An 18,169-nucleotide genomic window follows, 5' to 3' on the forward strand; every position below is an offset into this window, starting at 1 on the left:
ACATTCCTCAAGTTCATAAAATCCGTATATGAAAAACCCACAGCAAATATCATCCTCAATGGGGAAAAACTGAGAGCCTGTCCCTTAAGATCAGGAACATGACAAGGATGCCTACTCTCACCACTATTGTTCAACATAGTACTAGAAGTCCTAGCAACAACAATCAGACAACAAAAAGAAATAAAAAGTATTCAAACTGGCAAAGAAGAAGTCAAACTCTCTCTCTCGGCAAATGACATGATACTTTATGTGGAAAACCCAAAAGACTCCACCCCCAAATTACTAGAACTCATACAGCAATTCAGTAATGTGGCAGGATACAAAATCAGTACACAGAAATCTGTTGCTTTCTTATACACTAACAGTGTAACTGTAGAAAGAGAAATTAGAGAATCGATTCCAATTACCATAGCACCAAAAACCATACGATACCTCGGAATAAACCTAACCAAAGAGGTAAAGGATCTATACTCTAGGAACTACAGAACACTCATGAAAGAAATTGAAGAAGACAGGAAAAGATGGAAAAACATTCCATGCTCATGGATCGGAAGAATAAACATTGTTAAAATGTCTATGCTACCCAGAGCAATCTATACCTTCAATGCCATCCCGATCAAAATTCCGATGATACTTTTCAAAGTGCTGGAACAAACAATCCTAAAATTTGTATGGAATCAGAAAAGACCCCGAATCGCCAAGGAAATGTTGAAAAAGAAAAACAAAGCTGGGAGCATCACGTTGCCCGATTTCAAGCTATATTACAAAGCAGTGATCACCAAGACAGCATGGTACTGGCACAAAAACAGACATATAGACCAATGGAACAGATTAGAGAGCCCAGTTATGGACCCTCAACTCTATGGTCAAATAATCTTCGACAAAGTAGGAAAAAATATGCAATGGAAAAAAGACAGTCTCTTCAATAAATGGTGCTGGGAAAATTGGACAGCTATATACAGAAGAATGAAACTTGACCATTCTCTAACACCATACACAAAGATAAACTCAAAATGGATGAAAGACCTCAATGTGAGACAGGAATCCATCAAAATCCTAGAGGAGAACATAGGCAGTAACCTCTTTGACATCGGCCACAGCAACTTCTTTCAAGATACATCTCCAAAGGCTAGTGAAACAAAAGCGAAAATGAACTTTTGGGACTTCATCAAGATAAAAAGCTTCTGCACAGCAAAGGAAATAGTCAACAAAACAAAGAGGCAACCCACAGAATGGGAGAAGATATTTGCAAATGACACTACAGATAAAGCGCTGATTTCCAAGATCTATAAAGAACTTCTCAAACTCAACACTCAAAAAATAATCAAGTCAAAAAACGGGCAGAAGACATGAACAGACACTTCTCCAAAGAAGACATACAAATGGCTAACACACACATGAAAAAATGTTCATCATCATTAGCCATCAGGGAAATTCAAATCAAAACCACATTGAGATGCCACCTTACACCAGTTAGAATGGCAAAAATTGACAAGGCAAGAAACAACAAATGTTGGAGAGGTTGTGGAGAAAGGGGAACCCTCTTACACTGTTGGTGGGAATGCAAGTTGGTACAGCCACTTTGGAAAACAGTGTGGAGGTTCCTCAAAAATTTAAAAATAGAGCTACCCTATGACCCAGCAATTGCACTCCTGGATATTTACCCCAAAGACACAGATGTAGTGAAAAGAAGGGCCATATGCCCCCCCCCCCGTGTTCATAGCAGCAATGTCCACAGTAGCCAAACTGTGGAAAGAGCCGAGATGCCCTTCAACAGATGAATGGATAAAGAAGATGTGCTCCATATATACAATGGAATATTACTCAGCCATCAGAAAGATGAATACCCAACTTTTACATCAACATGGATGGGACTGGAGGAGATTATGCTAAGTGAAATAAGTCAAGCAAAGAAAGTCAATTATCATATGGTTTCACTTATCTGTGGAACATAAGGAATAGTATGGAGGATATTAGGAGAAGAAAGGGAAATATGAAGGAGGGGAAATCGGAGAGGGAGATGAACCATGAGAGACGATGGACTCCAAGAAACAAACAGAGTTTTAGAGGGGAGGGGGTTTGGGGGATGTGTTAGCCCAGTGATGGGTATTAAGGAAGGTATGTATCGCAGGGAGCACTGGGTGTTATACAAAAACAATGAATCATGGATCACTACATCAAAAACTAATGTATTGTATGGTGACTAACATAACATAATAACATAAAATTAAAAACAAACAAACAAACAAACAAAAAACTAGGTCTCCTTGGCCCCATGAAAATCCAGCAGTGTGGCTGGGCACCTGTTCCATTGTTCCCAAATTCTCTATGACAATCAGGAGCTGGTCTGCTGTGAACATCTAAGCTCTTGGGTGGCAATACAACCTCGCTCACTGGATGCCAGCCAGCCTCTGTAGTGATGCAATACAAATTACTCTTTAAATAAGTACATGCACACACATACTGTTTGTTACACATATTCTGGATACAAACACCATCTATGTGTTCAATATGCTATGCATATAATTATCAAATGTGGAGCCACCAAACTTCCTGTGTGAAAAAAGAGTTAATAATAAATAGTGTTATGATACCCCAAGTTGACTACCCAAGGTTAAGTTCCCTTGGATTCAGACATCTGGCCATGTCCAGCAGATTGCTGGAATTGGGACACATGGAATCAACTTGTGAGGAACCATGACAGGAATAAAAATGTATGAAAAGCAAAATGAGGAGTGTCTGTAACCTTTCTATGGGGCACTGAGGGTCCAAGGCAGCACCGGCATTCTTGGCTGTACTGACACCAGCTGCAACAGCTGGGGCGGGGGTAGGTTTTTGGTGCCTGCACCAGGTCCTCGAGGGCCTCTAATCTGTTGGCTGAGGGTCAGGAACTAAGATATTTCTCTGAGGAACCCCAGAAATGGATGGGACTCCTAACTGAACTTCCACATTCTCGTCTATGACATAAGAGTCAGGAACTGACCCCACCTACACCTTTGAATTCTTCTTATTTTCTATACAGGGGGAGCTGGAGCGGTAAAAGAGATTATGAGTCATCTCTGGGAACTAACTGGTCTTTCCAAAAAGAAAAGGGCGGTAATGGCATCACTGGGGACAAGTAACATGGTATTAGTACAGAGCTAGGTCAAGTCACAGTAGAGTTTCTAAGACAAGAGGTCTGTGACAAGATATGGTTCATTTCCAACACAGAAATTCTAGAAGTTTCTGGAAAGATGTGAAGCTACTATTTACTTAAGCAGCAATTGATCACAAATACAGAGTCAAAGGGATATTCCATTATGACACAGTACAATATTTCCTTTAAATGTTGATATTGATATGCTTCATATTATCCAATCTTGTAGAATGAGCACAGTCCACAGTTCATTGTATTTGAAGGTTTATTTTATAGAAAAGAGACCAATCACGTTTGCTCACTGAAATTAACATTAAATTCCACAGTAGAGGAAGTTGTAAACAGCTTCTCTAGGAGGAGGGGATGCTAAATAACTGAATTTGAGCCATTGATGGTAAATGTGGTTGTTCCTAGGGACTCAGTCCACATGGCCTTTCCCCATGTCCTATGTTCCAAGTTTTCTGATCCTGTATTACCTAATTTTCTTTTCTATTTGCGCCCCTGTCCTTCCACTCCTTCCAGTACCTATTAATTAAATCTCTCATCTCTCCATTCCTTTTTACACTCTGTCTTCCCCCCTCTCCTGCCACTCCCCCCACCACCCTCCTGACCCTTCAGCTCTACTGTCTCATTTATCTGCTTCCCATCCTACTGCTCCTACCCTCTGTGTCTCTCATTTCACCGTATCTCTGCCTTTTCCATTAGAAGCCTCCTTTTGTGTCTTTGCTATATTCTCTTTGCCCACAACGGGACATTTCTGCTTCTCTTTCCATCCATTACTCAAGCTGGTTTTGACAGAAAATGAGTTCCTGTCCTGGGATTTCTTTTTATTTGACTGTCCCATCTTAAATGATACATCGCTTATCTGAACACCCTTTCACCAGATTCCTTATTTTAGATGGATTCAGGGAGAATTCCAAATCCCAGGCCCCTTTATGCTTTATAGATTTCATTTGTTCTTTAAAATGCATCCACTCCTGCTTTACCAAGGGAGAAATTTTGAGGGAGAACTTTAGCTCAAAGTTCGAAGAGGTCTCTTTTTTTAATATGTCCAATATAAACTGCATACTGAGGGTCATCTCCTCATTCTCTGCCTTCCCCTCTTCATTCAGAAGCCTACTCAGTTCTCTGCGGGACTCTTTCCCCATTTGACTCTGGTCCTCTATCAGCAGGTAGGACATGGTATGAAAAAACTCCTGGAAGCTAATGTGGCGGAAGGTATAGAACGTCTTGATGTCACGTCCCTCTTGGTAACTCGTGCTGCTCAGGAAAGCATCAAGCCTGGTCACATCTAAATTATGCTTCCTGAGGTCAGCTTCTTCAAACATGAACCCCTGGTGCTAGATCCCCTCAGCTGCTAAGGAGCACAGACTGCTCAGGACCCTGTGCCCGGTAAGCTGGAAGCAGCCTGCATTGTCACTGGGCAGCAGGAAGGTGGAGACATTAGGCCATGAAGATGTCCATGCCATTACTGGGAGTCTCTGAGATCTGTCTGCCCCTCTCCATCTGTTCTTTGAGCCAGGAGCAGATCACCCAGCAAATGCCTGGAATTTGACATGATTTGTATAGAACGTCATTTCCTTGTACAATGTCAAAGGCATTTCTGGCTTGCTCCTCATCAGTGAAATACGAGCTGAAATACCTCCTCCTCTCATCCTCAGAGAAGCCTAGGATGTGAATATGGTGTGATTGCTTCAGCAAGGGCTCCAGATTCCGCAAAGCCACGGGCCAGGTGGTGATAAGGAGTGAAGACCTGGGAAACACCTCTCTCCTAATTAGATGGTGCAGCACGTTCTCCATGGGGTTCGGACTCAGCCTCTTCAAGCCCTTTGCAAAGGGCCTCTGCAGTTCATCAAAGCCATCCAGGATGAACAGCAGCCGCTCCTCCTCCCTCAGCATCTCTTTGACGGGCCCCTGGTCGTCCCCACAACACCAGAAGAGGAGCTGGTCCGGTTTGCCCTCCTGCAACAGGACCACTTCTCTGCAGCTGACATAAAAGACATAATCAAACCGGCCTGGGTACAGGGTGCCAGTGGCCCAGTCCAGCACCATTTTTCTGGCCAGCGTTCTTTCTAGTGCCGGCGGACCCTTGTAACACCACTGTGGGTGGGACTTGGTAGGGCTTTTCTCCTGGATAAAACAGAGTCTCCACCGAGACAGAGTCCAGCTCCTGCTCCGGGAGGGGGCAGGCAGACGATTCTGGGCTCCCTGGGCTAGCCTTGGCCACAAGGAGCAGTTGATCGTAGCTGCCGCAGATTCCTCCCTCTTGCCTCTCCTCTAGGCAGCGCATATGCTCTCGGTATGTTTCTCTGTAATCTGAGCCAGACACATGGGGTTTTAGCGGGTCATAGGGGAATAAAGAAAGATAAAGAGGGCCCTTCAAACTCTGGACTCTGCTCTCTAGCTTCATCTTGTATGCTCTCTAACTTGTATCTTCCTGAAGTTCATACTTCAAGCTTCAAGGGGAGGGACCCCTGGATGTGTGTGTACCTGCACACAGACACATGCATGGTGTGCATGTGCACATCCGTATGAGTATGCAAGTGTGTGTTTTGTGTGTGTGCATATCGGTGCGGGATGAGTGAGTGTTTGTATCCACACAGGCTCATGAGAGCACATTTATGCAAGCTTGTGTATTTTTGTGTGAGGAAGGCGTGTCAGTGTGCATCAGCCAAGTGGGCGTTTGTAAGAATATCTATGTGTGCAAAAGTGTCTGTGTGTGTGAACATCTGGGTGTTCCTATGAAACATCCCCATTTGAAATGGTGAGGACAGGGTGGAGAAAGGAAAGGGAAGCTGGAGGATGGTGAAGTAAGTAATAGAAGCCTGTTCTTGGCAATGATCAAGCCAGGTGCTCAAGATAAACCAGCTCCTGAGCAGAAGCCCTGACAGTATGTCAGAAGAGCTCTCGGGGTGACAGGGGCTTATGGAGGGAGCACAGGCACCTCCCCTGGCAGCCCACAAGAAGGAATAGGAGACCTTCTGGTTTCCATGCCCACCTTGTTCTCTAGGGCAGCATCGATGTACCAGATCCTTGAGAGAGCAGGACGCAGGAGCAGGCTGTCCTCTGTGGGAAGCGGCCTGAGCTGCCTGCTGGGACAGCAGCTAAGGAAAGATCTGACCCCCACCCCCACCCCGATGCCATTTCTGCTGGTTAGTGGAAACCCCTTCACCAACACCACGCTCAATCTCTAAGCCCCTCTCCTCTACCCTCCTCTTCTCTGGTACTACAACTGGAGGTAGGAGGTGGGGCATTATGGCCACAAGATAACTAGTCTTTCTCTAAGACTCCACCCTCGGCTCAGGCCCTACCCCAACGGCGTCAGAGCCTTCAGCTGGAGACCACCAGGACCCTGGGCACTGGCGCTCCTCGGCATAGACCGGGGGCAAGAGTGAGAGACAGCATAAACCACAGGCTGGGGGAGTCTCTGGAAATGTCATGGGGGTGGGGGAGTCCTGGTGGCACCCTGAGCTCCCCTTGTTTCCTGCGGCACTCACCGTTCAGACAAATGGGGCTGAGCCGGTCCGCAGGTTCCAACAGGTTCATGACCCTCAGGACGCTGAGCACCACCTTCATGGCCTCCCACACTCCGTACAGGGAAATCAGCCGAGAAGCCAGGTCCACAGTGCTCAGGCCCTCCAGCTCCCTGCGTGCTAGCGGCAGCTTCCCCTCAAGCAGGCTCCTGTCCCGTAAGTGGAACTTGAAGAGCTTGAAGCTTTTCTCCTCAAGGTCACTCAAGGCCCAGAGCAATGCCTTCTGGGGGTTGTGGGTCTGGGCCATGGTGTTGGGGTGAATGGTTGAGTTCAGACCAGTGACCGGGAGAAGCAGGAGAGAGGGGAAGAGAGGCGGGCGCTGAGGGAAGAGCAGCCTGCAGGCACCTCAGCCACTCAGCTTTCTGGGTGCTTAGCAAGCTGCTGAGTGCGGGCCAAGGAGAGAGGAGAGAGACGTGTGCCAAGTTCCAAGAAAGGCGAGCAGGTGGGACAGCAGGGAATTTTCTTCCTCATTCTGCACTGTGCCTCTTTGTGAGCTGACGTGTGTCTGTGCTCTGTGCCAGCAAATAGGAAGGAAGGCATGTGGGTGGGTAGGTTCTCTCCATCTCTCTCCTCCTGCCTCCTCCCTCTCATGCACACTGTTTACTAAATGCCTGCATAAGGCAGTTTGGGTTAAAAATATATGCTTTTTTTAAGTTTTACAAGTGACCCCCTCCCTGACTTTGTGAACCTATACAGAGTTGGAGCATATTTGCTGGGACTGCTGAGGAATGGCAAGAAGGTAGAAACTCTATATTCATCAGCCCCTTGGCTTCACACAGGATTTCAAAACTGGAAGTCTTCTAATTCAGATAAGGAAACAAGTTCAAATAATAAGAGAAACAGCTGCTTTGAGGGCTCACTAGTTATTATCTCTTTTGATCATCACAGAAACTGTCTCGGGGATCGCTCCAGATGAGAAATTTGACAGAGAAGAGTGGTTTTCCAGAATTTTTCAGAGCTGGACCAGTGGGCAAAGAGGCAGGATTTGAATCACAGCCTCTGACCTGGCTAAATAGGGTCAGAAAGAGGTGAAAAGACAAAGCCATCCAAGACAGAGGCAGAAAGCAGGTCGTTAGACTGACCACTGTCCCACACTGGAGACATGTGTAGAGATGAAGCAGCAGTGCAGGGAGAGGAGGATCTTGAGTTGTGGGGTGGCAGTCTTCAGAAGAAGAGAAGCAACTATTGGCAGAAACTTCCAGAGTCCAGAACTAGCCCTCGGATCTATAGTCAATGGGGACTCCATCTCTGTAGCAAAATGTCTGAGAGCTAGATAAAGGTATTTGGGAACAGGGAAAGTTGCTGAGATTCAAATATCAGCATTTTAACTACACACCAAAAACAGAGAAAAAAATTTAAGAGTATGATAGAATACAAGGGACTTTGAGTGCTAGCCATGGGGTAGTTCGCAAAAATAAACCTGTTGACATAGGAGTGATTTACAATAAAGCCTCAGACTCCCCTGAAAATCTCTGCTGTTGGCGGAGCTAATTCAGGAAAGAGCAAGAAAAGATGGCACCAGAGGCTGCCAAGGAGATGTGGGGTCTAGGCTTCAGGCCATTTGGACTCAAAGAGCTGGAGGTGAGGCAGGGATGACTCACCTCCCTGATGCAAGAGCCCAACAAGCCAGGTCCTGGGGATTGAGTAGAAACCGATTTTTTTTTCTAGTTCAGACAGACCCCAAGCCAAGCCTGGATCCACTTAGCCTAAACCCACTAGTTCACATCTGCTTGGTGGTGCTGGTATTAAGAGGATGGCTGGGGGCTCCTGGGTGGCTCAGTCAGTTAAGTGTCTGATTCTTGGTTTCAGCTCAGGTCATGATCACAGGGTGGTGAGATTGAGCCCCGTGTTAGGCTCCACACTGGACTTGGAGTGTGCTTAAGATTCTCTCTCTCCCTCTCCTGCCCCTCCCCCCTCTCTCTCCCTCTCAAAAATAAAAAAATAAAAGGACAGATGGGACAACACTGACACCTCCCCTTTGATACCTAACAGGCCCTAGAATGCGTGGGCTGGAACAGATGAAGTGCACCTGGGCCTCCTCGGAGAAACACAAACAGCCACACGTTCCATCTGACTGTCAGTGGATGAGTATTGCTCACCAGAGGAGAACATGACCTCATTCCTCCACATATTACGTTGAGAAACAAAGGAGGGGCCAAAGAGATGACTTGTTCTGTCACCAAGAAAAAGAAAGGGCCCAGCAACCCCTTCATCTCCTCTCTGAACCCCCAGTGCTCTCCTACAACTTGAGCCAGGCCAGACTGGGGCAGTTTGACTTGAGAAGCAAAGCAATTGAGGCGCTGTCACCACCATGTCCTTGGCCGGTTCTTTAAGTTGTTGAAACCACTGGAGGATGTGCTCGACCAAAGTGAAAAGGCAGAAGGACAGGAGCTCCATGAAACAGGAATCCAAACAAGGAGGAAAACAAAGTCCCTCAAGGCAGTTGGTCAGAAGGCCTAGAGCGCCATGACAGGACAGAAGCCCTAACTGAGGAGAACGGGGCACTCAGACCATCTCCAAGGGAAGAAAACAACTGACAGGTTAACTGATGCTGCCAGGCCCTCTGGAAGACCCTACCAAGAGGCTACCAGAAGGTATGGAGAAACTAACATTAAGTACCAAGAAAACTACACAGATGGAGAAAATAAAGAAATCACTAGTTCTAGGAAAAACAAAAAACAAGAAAGACAGAAGTTTACATAAGAGTAAACTACAACATGTGGGTGCCTGGGTGGCTCAGTTGGTTAAGAGTAAACTACAACACTCAGGTGTGAATAATGTTTGCATAGAAATAGTAACAGAACCACTGAATATTGATCTAACTAAAATGTACAATATAATCATATTGAAAGGACAGTGGTAGAATGTTCTGGAGTGTTCTGGCATAGGAAGTCAACAGATAATGCATAAAATTATGAGTCAAATGTAGCAGTAGACATGTATTATTTAGAAGTGCAGAGATGCAAGAAGGAACAGTTCAAATATATAAGTAACTGCTTCAGAGAAGAGAGACTGGAGGTAGTAGTGTGGGGGGCTGTGGAGGTGGACCAGGAAAGTACTGGATTTGGAGCATAAGCTTTTTAGTGTTAATTGACCTTTTAAACTATGAGCATATATTACTTCCAAAAAATAAAAATTAGCAAAGTAAGACTAGGGGATAAAGAAGCGGAGATAGTAATACTGTACATCATATTTGAAAGTTGCTAAGAGTAAATCTTGAAAGTTCTCATCACAAAAAAAGTTTCTGGAACTATGTATAATAATGGATGTTAACTATATTTATTGAGGTGCTCATTTCACAATATAAACATATTGAATCATAATGCTGTACACCTGAAATTAATATGATGTCAACTAAACCTCAATATGAAAGAAAGAAAGAGAAAAAGGAAGGAAGGGTATAGACATACTTTTCAGGGAGCTTGGTGACAAAAGGAATTGAGAGGTCCTGAGAAGATGTGGGGAATGTGGGGCCAAGAGAAGGTCTTGTTTGTTTTAACATGGGGGAGAGGGTGGGAAGGATTTGAATGCTGACAAAAATCATCCGACAGAGGGATCGGGTTAGAAATGCAGACAAGAGAGAAGTACAAGGGGAGAGAATTGGGCTGTGGGTTGAGGAAGGACCCAAAGCAAAGGCAAAAGATTGGCCTTTGACAGGAAGATGGAGGGAACATCCTCCATCCGTGCCTGAGGAAAGCGACAAGGTTGTTCGGCAGAGCAAGGCAGGTCTATGGGTTTTGTGGTCACATGAGGGTACTTGTGGATTATGGTCCCTGTGTTCTCTATGAAGGATGAGTAAGAGCATCTCCTAAGGGTGAGAGGGCTGGAGAAGAGGGGAGAAGCCATGAGGGAGCAGCTTGGAGCCTCTCCTGTGTACCTTTTCCTCCCCGTCCAAGGCCTCCCATGCCCAGTGCTCAGTGAGTTCTGCCAGAGTGCGGAAGAACAGGCAGGAAAGGGAATTGGTCTCTCCCAGAGCCTTAACCAAGCTGAAGCTAGAGACAGAAGCAAGACAGCAAAGAACCAAGCCCAAGAGACAAAATGGGAAAATTGAGTGAGACAGCCACACAGATCATGTGATGCAGAGAACAGAGTCTGCTAGCTGAGAAGGCTCTCAGATCAACCTCCCCTAGAAGGTTCCGGGTCTGGAGATGATGGATCAGGGATTGAGAGTCACACCTGAAGGAACAGAAATGAGATGTTAAAAAAAAAACAAAACTGATTTTAATTGAAGGGTGGAGGTAGGATATGAAATGAGGCCTCCCTCCCTGTTCACCCTGGCTTGGCTGTGGGTGGAACTGACAACTGGAGCAACTGAGTCCCAGAAGGGAAAGGGTGGAGACAAAAAAGACAGAGATCAAGGGTGGAAACAGTCAGAAAAGAGACACAAATAGACAGAAAAGAGGAATAAGCAGACAAAACAGGAAGTCCAAAAGAGAGAGACAGAGAGATGAAGCTAGCTGATGGGCATGGGTCTCTCTTTCTCTCTCTCTCTCTCTCACACACACACATGCACACACATGCACACACATTTATACACTCACTCTACAAAGAGGGTTTTTCTTAACAGCAAACTCTCAAGAAACAAGAATAACTAGAAATATGTGTGGAGGAATTGGAGTCTCTGAGTCAAGCTACCAGAGTCCCCTGCCTGCATTGTAATCTTTCCTCACCCGTGGAGGCAAACGTGAAGGCAAAGTTGAGTCCACATCTTCACCCTCCTGCTTCCAGGCCTCTTTCTGCCTAAAATAGGCAGGGACCCCAAACCCAGACCATCCCTTCCATGCAAGGGGCCCTTTGAAGAGGTACCTTCTGGTCCCCACAATGGTCACCATATTCTCCTTTACAGCTTGGTCAGTTCTGATGAAGTTAGCATGTGAGCTTGGTAAGTTTAAAAGTCCTCTTGAGGACCCTCGTGGCCATTTAGAAGTATCCATCTCTGCTATGAGAGGCTGTCTTTTTTCAAGAGCACTCCCACATGGCCTTGGAGGAGAAGGAGACCTGCCTGCATCCTCCCCATTGACTTGGCAACTGCTGGCAAGATGGTAGTCAGAAAGACAGGCAGGCAAAGCACATACGCAAATCAGAATGAGAATGATCAGAGCTAGAGCATTTCAAAGTTCTTGTATCATTGGTGGAGCTGTTTAAACGCAGAACAAATGAGTTAAGTGCCTGGTAACTTCTGCACCTGTGTGCTGCTGGAGCACTAGCTCTCCATCAGTCAGGAAGGGAATTGATGTTGAGGACAATAACTATCATGGCTTCCGGTGCTTTGACAAAACTTCAGAGGCATGGTTTTTGCAGATACCAAGCCTCTGCAATTTCATATTGTTGGAGCATTCACTGTATCCCTCTGGGGTTCCACTCTCTCTTAAGTTGGCTGTGGCTGAGCCAAGAAAAGAAGTCTGTACGAATTCCATGAAAGATTTTGAGATGAAGAAGCTTGGTGTCTTTCAGAGTGAAAATGATATTGGGGTGCAAAGGATTTATTTGGATTGAGTTCCACGGAAGTTTGTCACTGACCTGTATTCCTGAACTATGAAACATGAATATTGTGTACTAAGGAATCACTTGTTTGATAAATAATTAACAAATAAGAAAAAATGCATGGTTTAAATCAAAAGTAATAATGAAAATCCTGAAATTAGAATATGTGGTTCCTAGCAGCAATGTCCACAATAGCCAAAATATGGAAAGAGCCCAGGTGTCCATTGACAGATGAATGGATAAAGATGTGGTATATATATACAATGGAATATTCCTCAGCCAGCAAAAAGAATGAAATCTTGCCATTTGCAACGATGTGGATGGAACTAGAAGGTATTATGCTAAGTGAAATAAGTCAGTCAGAGAAAGACAAATACCACATGATTTCACTCATATGTGGAATTTAAGAAATAAAACAGAGGATCATAGGGGAAGGGAAGGAAAGATAAAATAAGATGAAAACAGAGAGGGAGGCAAACCATAAGAGACTCTCAACTCTAGGAAACAACCTCAGGGTTGCTGGAAGAGAGCTGGGTGGGAGGATGAGATAACTGGGTGATGGGCATTAAGGAGGGCGCATGATGTAATGAGCACTGGATGCTATATGCAACTGATGAATCACTAAATTCTCCTGAAACTAATAATACATTATATATCAACTAAATTAAATTTAAATTAAAACAATTTTTAAAAAGAACATGTGGTTCCTAACTAGCAGAAGAACAAAAACAATAAGAAAACAGAATCAGTCAAATAACCCCATTAAAAGGCTAAATATAAGTGAAAAGAATATGGAACGTCAATCAAATAAAAATCAAAAAATAAAATGTTAGAAATTAATCCAAATATGTCAACCCAGAAAATGTTAATAGACTAGGCTTGTGAATTCAAAGACAGAGGTGGTCAGGTTGGATTTTTTAAGTACTTAGGTGTATGCTACTTACAAGAGATACTCCTAAAACATAAAGATACGGAATGCTTGAAAGGAAAAGAGTGGATAAAAGATATGTTAAGAATGTACGTATCAAGGGAGATCTGGTAGCTATATTTATAGAGTTAAAAAACTAGCAGAGTTAAATAATATGTTACTTAGTCATCCATATATATTTGAAACCATAATTTTGAAGCAAATTATGTTGGACACAAAATTCAGGTGAGTAGTCATTTCTCGGGGTGGAACAGGGGGCAATGAAATATTGGGGGAGAGCACTAGGTCTATGTACAGCAACTCATACTGGCTCCTAAATGCCAGTTGTTACATTTTCAGGGATTTTGAGAGCCAGTTATTAAACTGCTAGTAGCTTGAAATCAGCCATGGTAGGAGTATTTATACTGTAGAAATTGGCCAATGCCAAAACTAGGGCCATTTTTTTTTTCAGGGAGCTTAAACATTTGTTTAAACATTGTTAAACATTTACTAGCATACCACTGAATGATAATATTCTAATACTCATAATAATAATATTATCTGTTATAATATTCTAATTTTCATAATAAATTCTATTGTATATAATTCTATTATAATAAATACCTATTCTAATATATAATATTAATTCATAATGCTACCGTTGATAATGTTCTAATCCTTGGTTTGGGTTGTAGGTTCTGTTCATTAGTTAAAAAATGAATGAGTGTTCTATTCTTGGTTTGGATAATAAGTCCTGTTCTTTATGTTATTTAAAAAATAATGAGTGACGGGCGCCTGGGTGGCTCAGTCAGTTAAGCATCTGCCTTTGGCTTAGGTCATGATCTCAGGGTCCTGGGATCGAGCCCCACGTCGTCAGGCTCCCTGCTCAATGGGAGTCTGCTTCTCCCTCTGCCTCTGCCCCTCCCCAGCTCATGCTCACTCTCTCTCACTCTCAAATAAATAAATAAAATTTTTTTAAAAAGTTTAAAAATAATGAGCAAATGAATGAATGAAACAAAAAAAGAAGCTCATGAATGAGCCAAAGTGTCATGAACTAAAGAGTATGATTATTACAATTCTGTGTACCTGTGATAGAAAAAAAGAGCACTAAGTTTCTTCCATCTGGGAGACATCAAGTGTCAAAAGAACCTCCACTAATGAATGTGGTCCATGGACACCTGAAAAGTACCATCCCACTCTCAGAGCAACGCACCAGGCTGCAGGAATGAGAAGATGGGCACATCTAGCCCAGTGGAGATGAACATTCACCATGCAGGTATGAGGCTTCAGGTCTGTGACACTGTTGCTTTTAAACCGTGTGGGAGTTGCTCCTTACCACCCCAACCCAAAAGGGCTTTCAGACAGAGGGGCTTCTGTGCAAATTCCAGCGTAGCACAGGACTGTGTCAGCCCTAGTGGAGCCTGGATAAGGCGCAGAACTTCCTGAAGCCAGCCAGCAGAGCAGGGAGCCGAGACAAACAGTGGGAGGCAGCCTACAAGCCTGCCTATGCTGGGGGGCTTGGGGTCCACCAAGGTATGGTTCCTGCCCAGGCCGCCCCACCAAGAAAGGCTCATTAAGTCCCACTTGCAGCTCTGAGAGAGCCTAGGGCTCCCCCTTGAGGCCCTCCCGTAGTTGGAGCTGCAGTCAAAGCTCCCTTCACTCCAGCCCGTCATTGAAGAGGTGGGATGGGTTTGTCAAGCTCCGGGCCCCAGTTTTAACATGAGCCTGTAGCTATGACCTTCATCTTTTCAGGAAGGACTGTAAAGCATACTGCTGAGGACAGCCAGGATCCCAGGTATGATGGTGAATTTTATGTGTCAGTTTGACTAGGGCACAGGATCTCCAGATATTTGGTCAAACATTCTAGGTGTGTCTGTGAGGGTGCTTTTGGATAAGTCAAACATTTAAATTGATAGACTGAATAGAGCAGATCACCATCCCTAATGTGGGTGGGCCTTGTCCAATCAGTTGAAGGCCTACATAGAACAAAGAGCTGGTCCCCACCTGGAGTAAGAGGGAACTTCACCTGCCTGACTGCTTGAGCAGGACACTGGTCTTTTCTAACCTTCAGACTCAAACTGAAACATAGGCTCTTTCTAGGTCTTGAGTCTGTCTGCTTTTGGACTAGAACTATATATTGGCTCTCCTGGGTCTCCAGATTGCTGACTCAAGATCTTGGGACTTCTCAGCCTCTATAATCACATGAGCCAATCCCTTATTTAAATATATGTATATTTAATATATACATGGTTCTTCTGAGCATATACCATGTGTACAACACATTCCCCATATTCAAGGGGATAGTTCATTTTCTCTTTCCCCATGCCTTCTGCCCTTTCCTGATGAACCTAGGCCTCAGAGTGTCTGTTTATAGCATTCAGCCTCCCTGGATCCCTCAGTCAATGGTTGAAAAGCCAGCATCCTGGATGTATGTGTTTCCTTGTCCTGGCTGGTCAGCATTCCCAGGAAGACCATGCCAATGATCTCTCCCCACCTGCCTCTTAGCTGTATGGCTGGAGAAAATACAAAAGTTGACCATATCTTTGAGGTCTCCAGGCTCGGCTGGTCCCTCCCATAATTGACCAATGCCTTTGATGGCTCACTTTTGGTCCCTCTTCTACCACCCAAAGGCTGAGCCCCACCCTTGCACTGCCATTCTTAACAGATCACCTTGGCTCCACTTCCCTAAGAAAAACATCACTTGACAGGAGGTCCTGCAACTTCCCTTCATTCCCCAATTCAAAGTGTCTCTGATTCTTCATCCACCTCTTTCTCTTTTCTTCCCAGAGAGAAAGGTCTTTAGGCCATTGATGTAAAGGCAAAGTTCTTGGTGGTGAAGTGTCCACACCCAACTCAAATACATGGATAGGAAGTCCCAAGGGTGTGCATGGTCAGTTTGGGGCAACAACACCTCTTCATCAGAGGTGATTCTCTCCTCTGGCCTTCTTCCCACAGAATGATCTCAAGGGATAAGCCCTTGCTAAGGCAGACTCCCACTGGGCACCCATAAGGGAGGCCACAGCCTAGGGCAGTCTCTGTAGCATGTCCCTCATCCTGTGCAAGGCCATCCCTTTTATCTACCTTGTCCTTTCAGGTCTTTCTCCCTCCCTCCTTGCTTCATTAGTTGGTTCTCTTTCTCAATTCCATCTTTCTCTTTCCTTTAGATCCTTACCTTTAGTTTAAAATATACTTAAAATTTTTGCAGTCTAAATTGTCCCCTTCTCAGTTCTACTGTTCCCCCTGCTACTGCCTTAAATGTCTCCTCTCCTTCCCACCAACTCTCTTGATAGAGTAGCCAGCACTCACTGCCATCAGTTCAAACTGACCATTCTCACACCTGAATTCTTATTTCCATGCCCACCCCACCCTCAGTTCCACGGACACTGCTCTGCTAGGGTTGGTAAAGATCCGGATTACCAAATCCAAGTCTCCTTTCAATCCTCCTCTGATAGGCTGTTCAACTGTGTTTTGGGAGAATTAAAAGAAAGAATGCATGTCTGCCTAGAACATTGACAGGGGAGCTGGATCATGTGAATTCTATTTATGGAAGGTAGCTCCAAACAAAGCAGTTCTTGGACATGAGAGTCAGGGCTAAGAAGTCCAACCTCACCCATCCACCTTGTCAACTGAATGCCAGGACTTGACCTAATTAAGGGAGTTGATTGGTTTCCTGACAGGCAGATATTCTCATTCCCGCTGTACCAAGAAGGAAACTGAGACTCAGAAAAAATGATAGATTGTCCAAAGTTATGTAGTACATTAGAATCAGAGCTCCTTCAGTTACACAGCAGTGGTAATAGCTACCACTTAATAATAATAACTGCTGTAAATCAGGCACATGCTAAGAGCTTTACAGAGGTTTACTCATTGAAACCTCTCCCAAAGTACAGACTAGCATCTCCACCTGACCACTCTACAGTTCTGCTTGGCTGTCTAATAAACATCTCAAGGGCAACACCTCCAAAATTGAACTGAGGATCTTTTCCCAAAAACCTGCTCCACTTGTAGCTTTCACTATCTCAATTGATGAGAGCTTCATTCTACTTGTTCAGCGTGTGTGCACGCACACACACACAAACACACTGAAGTCATCTTTGACTCCTCTATTTCACACCTCACATACAATTTCTCAGAAAAGCCTGTTGTCTCTAGATATCCCTATTCTACCCACTTTTCATCATGTCCACTGCTACTGGCCTGGTCCCCTCCACCATCAACTCTCCCTTGGTTACCTGCTAATCTCCTAACATGTCTCCCTGCTCTTTCTCTCTCACCCTCCTCTCCTCAGCAGCCACCCCACCTCAGCCCCTTCTATTCTTCTCAAAGCAGAGTGATCCTTTTAAAACCCAGACAGATCATGACTTTCCCCTGCTCCATACCATGCAATGGCCACCACCTCCCTCAGACTAAAAGTCAAAGTCCTTTCCATGGCTTAGGACGTCCGTAATGATCTGCTCTGCAACCCCTATTCAAAGGTCCATCTCCTGCTCTTCCCTGCCATGATCTTAACACTCCAGCCACCAAATAGCCTCCTCACACACTCCAGGCCTGCTCCTGCCTTAAGCCTGTGACTAGCTTATCCCTCTACCTGGAGGCTCCTCCCCCCAATAATAGCCACCTCCCTCGCCTCCTTAAATCCACTCAAATCTCACATTCTCATTGTTACCTACCCTAACTCCTGATTCCCCCTATGCCGCACTAATTTTTCCTTTTTCATAGCACTCATCACCTTCTAACGTATTATATGATGTATTTATTTGTCTCTCTCCACTGGATTGTGAATTCTTCGAGGACAACGATCCTCGTTTTGTTCATTGATATATATATTCCAAGCGCCTAAGACAGCGTTTGTCACATATTCAAACTGGTAAATGAGTAAGCCACCGCACTGACATCTTATGACGCTGTCAAGAAGTGCCTTGCTGGAGGGGGGGCGGGGGGGGAAGGGATGGGGTGGCTAGGTGATAGACATTGGGGAGGGTATGTGCTATGGTGAGTGCTGTGAATTGTGCAAGACTGTTGAATTACAGATCTCTACCTCTGAAATAAATAATGCAATATATGTTAAGAAAAAAAAAGAAGATAGCAGGAGGGAAAGAATGAAGGGGG

The 18,169-nt window shown here is 44.7% G+C and overlaps 1 protein-coding gene across 1 annotated transcript; it reads right to left on the minus strand.

The window, feature by feature from the left end:
- Positions 1-3,809: 3,809 nt before the first annotated feature.
- On the minus strand, positions 3,810-6,916 carry NLRP10 (NLR family pyrin domain containing 10). Its single transcript, XM_045871201.1, is given in 5 exon segments — positions 3,810-4,013; positions 4,015-4,581; positions 4,583-5,204; positions 5,206-5,452; positions 6,634-6,916. Coding segments are annotated over 5 exon segments (1,923 nt in total).
- Positions 6,917-18,169: the final 11,253 nt, after the last annotated feature.

The sequence above is a fragment of the Mirounga angustirostris genome, unplaced genomic scaffold, assembly GCF_029215605.1.
Source record: "Mirounga angustirostris isolate CCGP_5_RB_7025 unplaced genomic scaffold, mMirAng1.0.hap1 SCAF_13, whole genome shotgun sequence".
Taxonomy (NCBI): Eukaryota; Metazoa; Chordata; class Mammalia; order Carnivora; family Phocidae; genus Mirounga; species Mirounga angustirostris.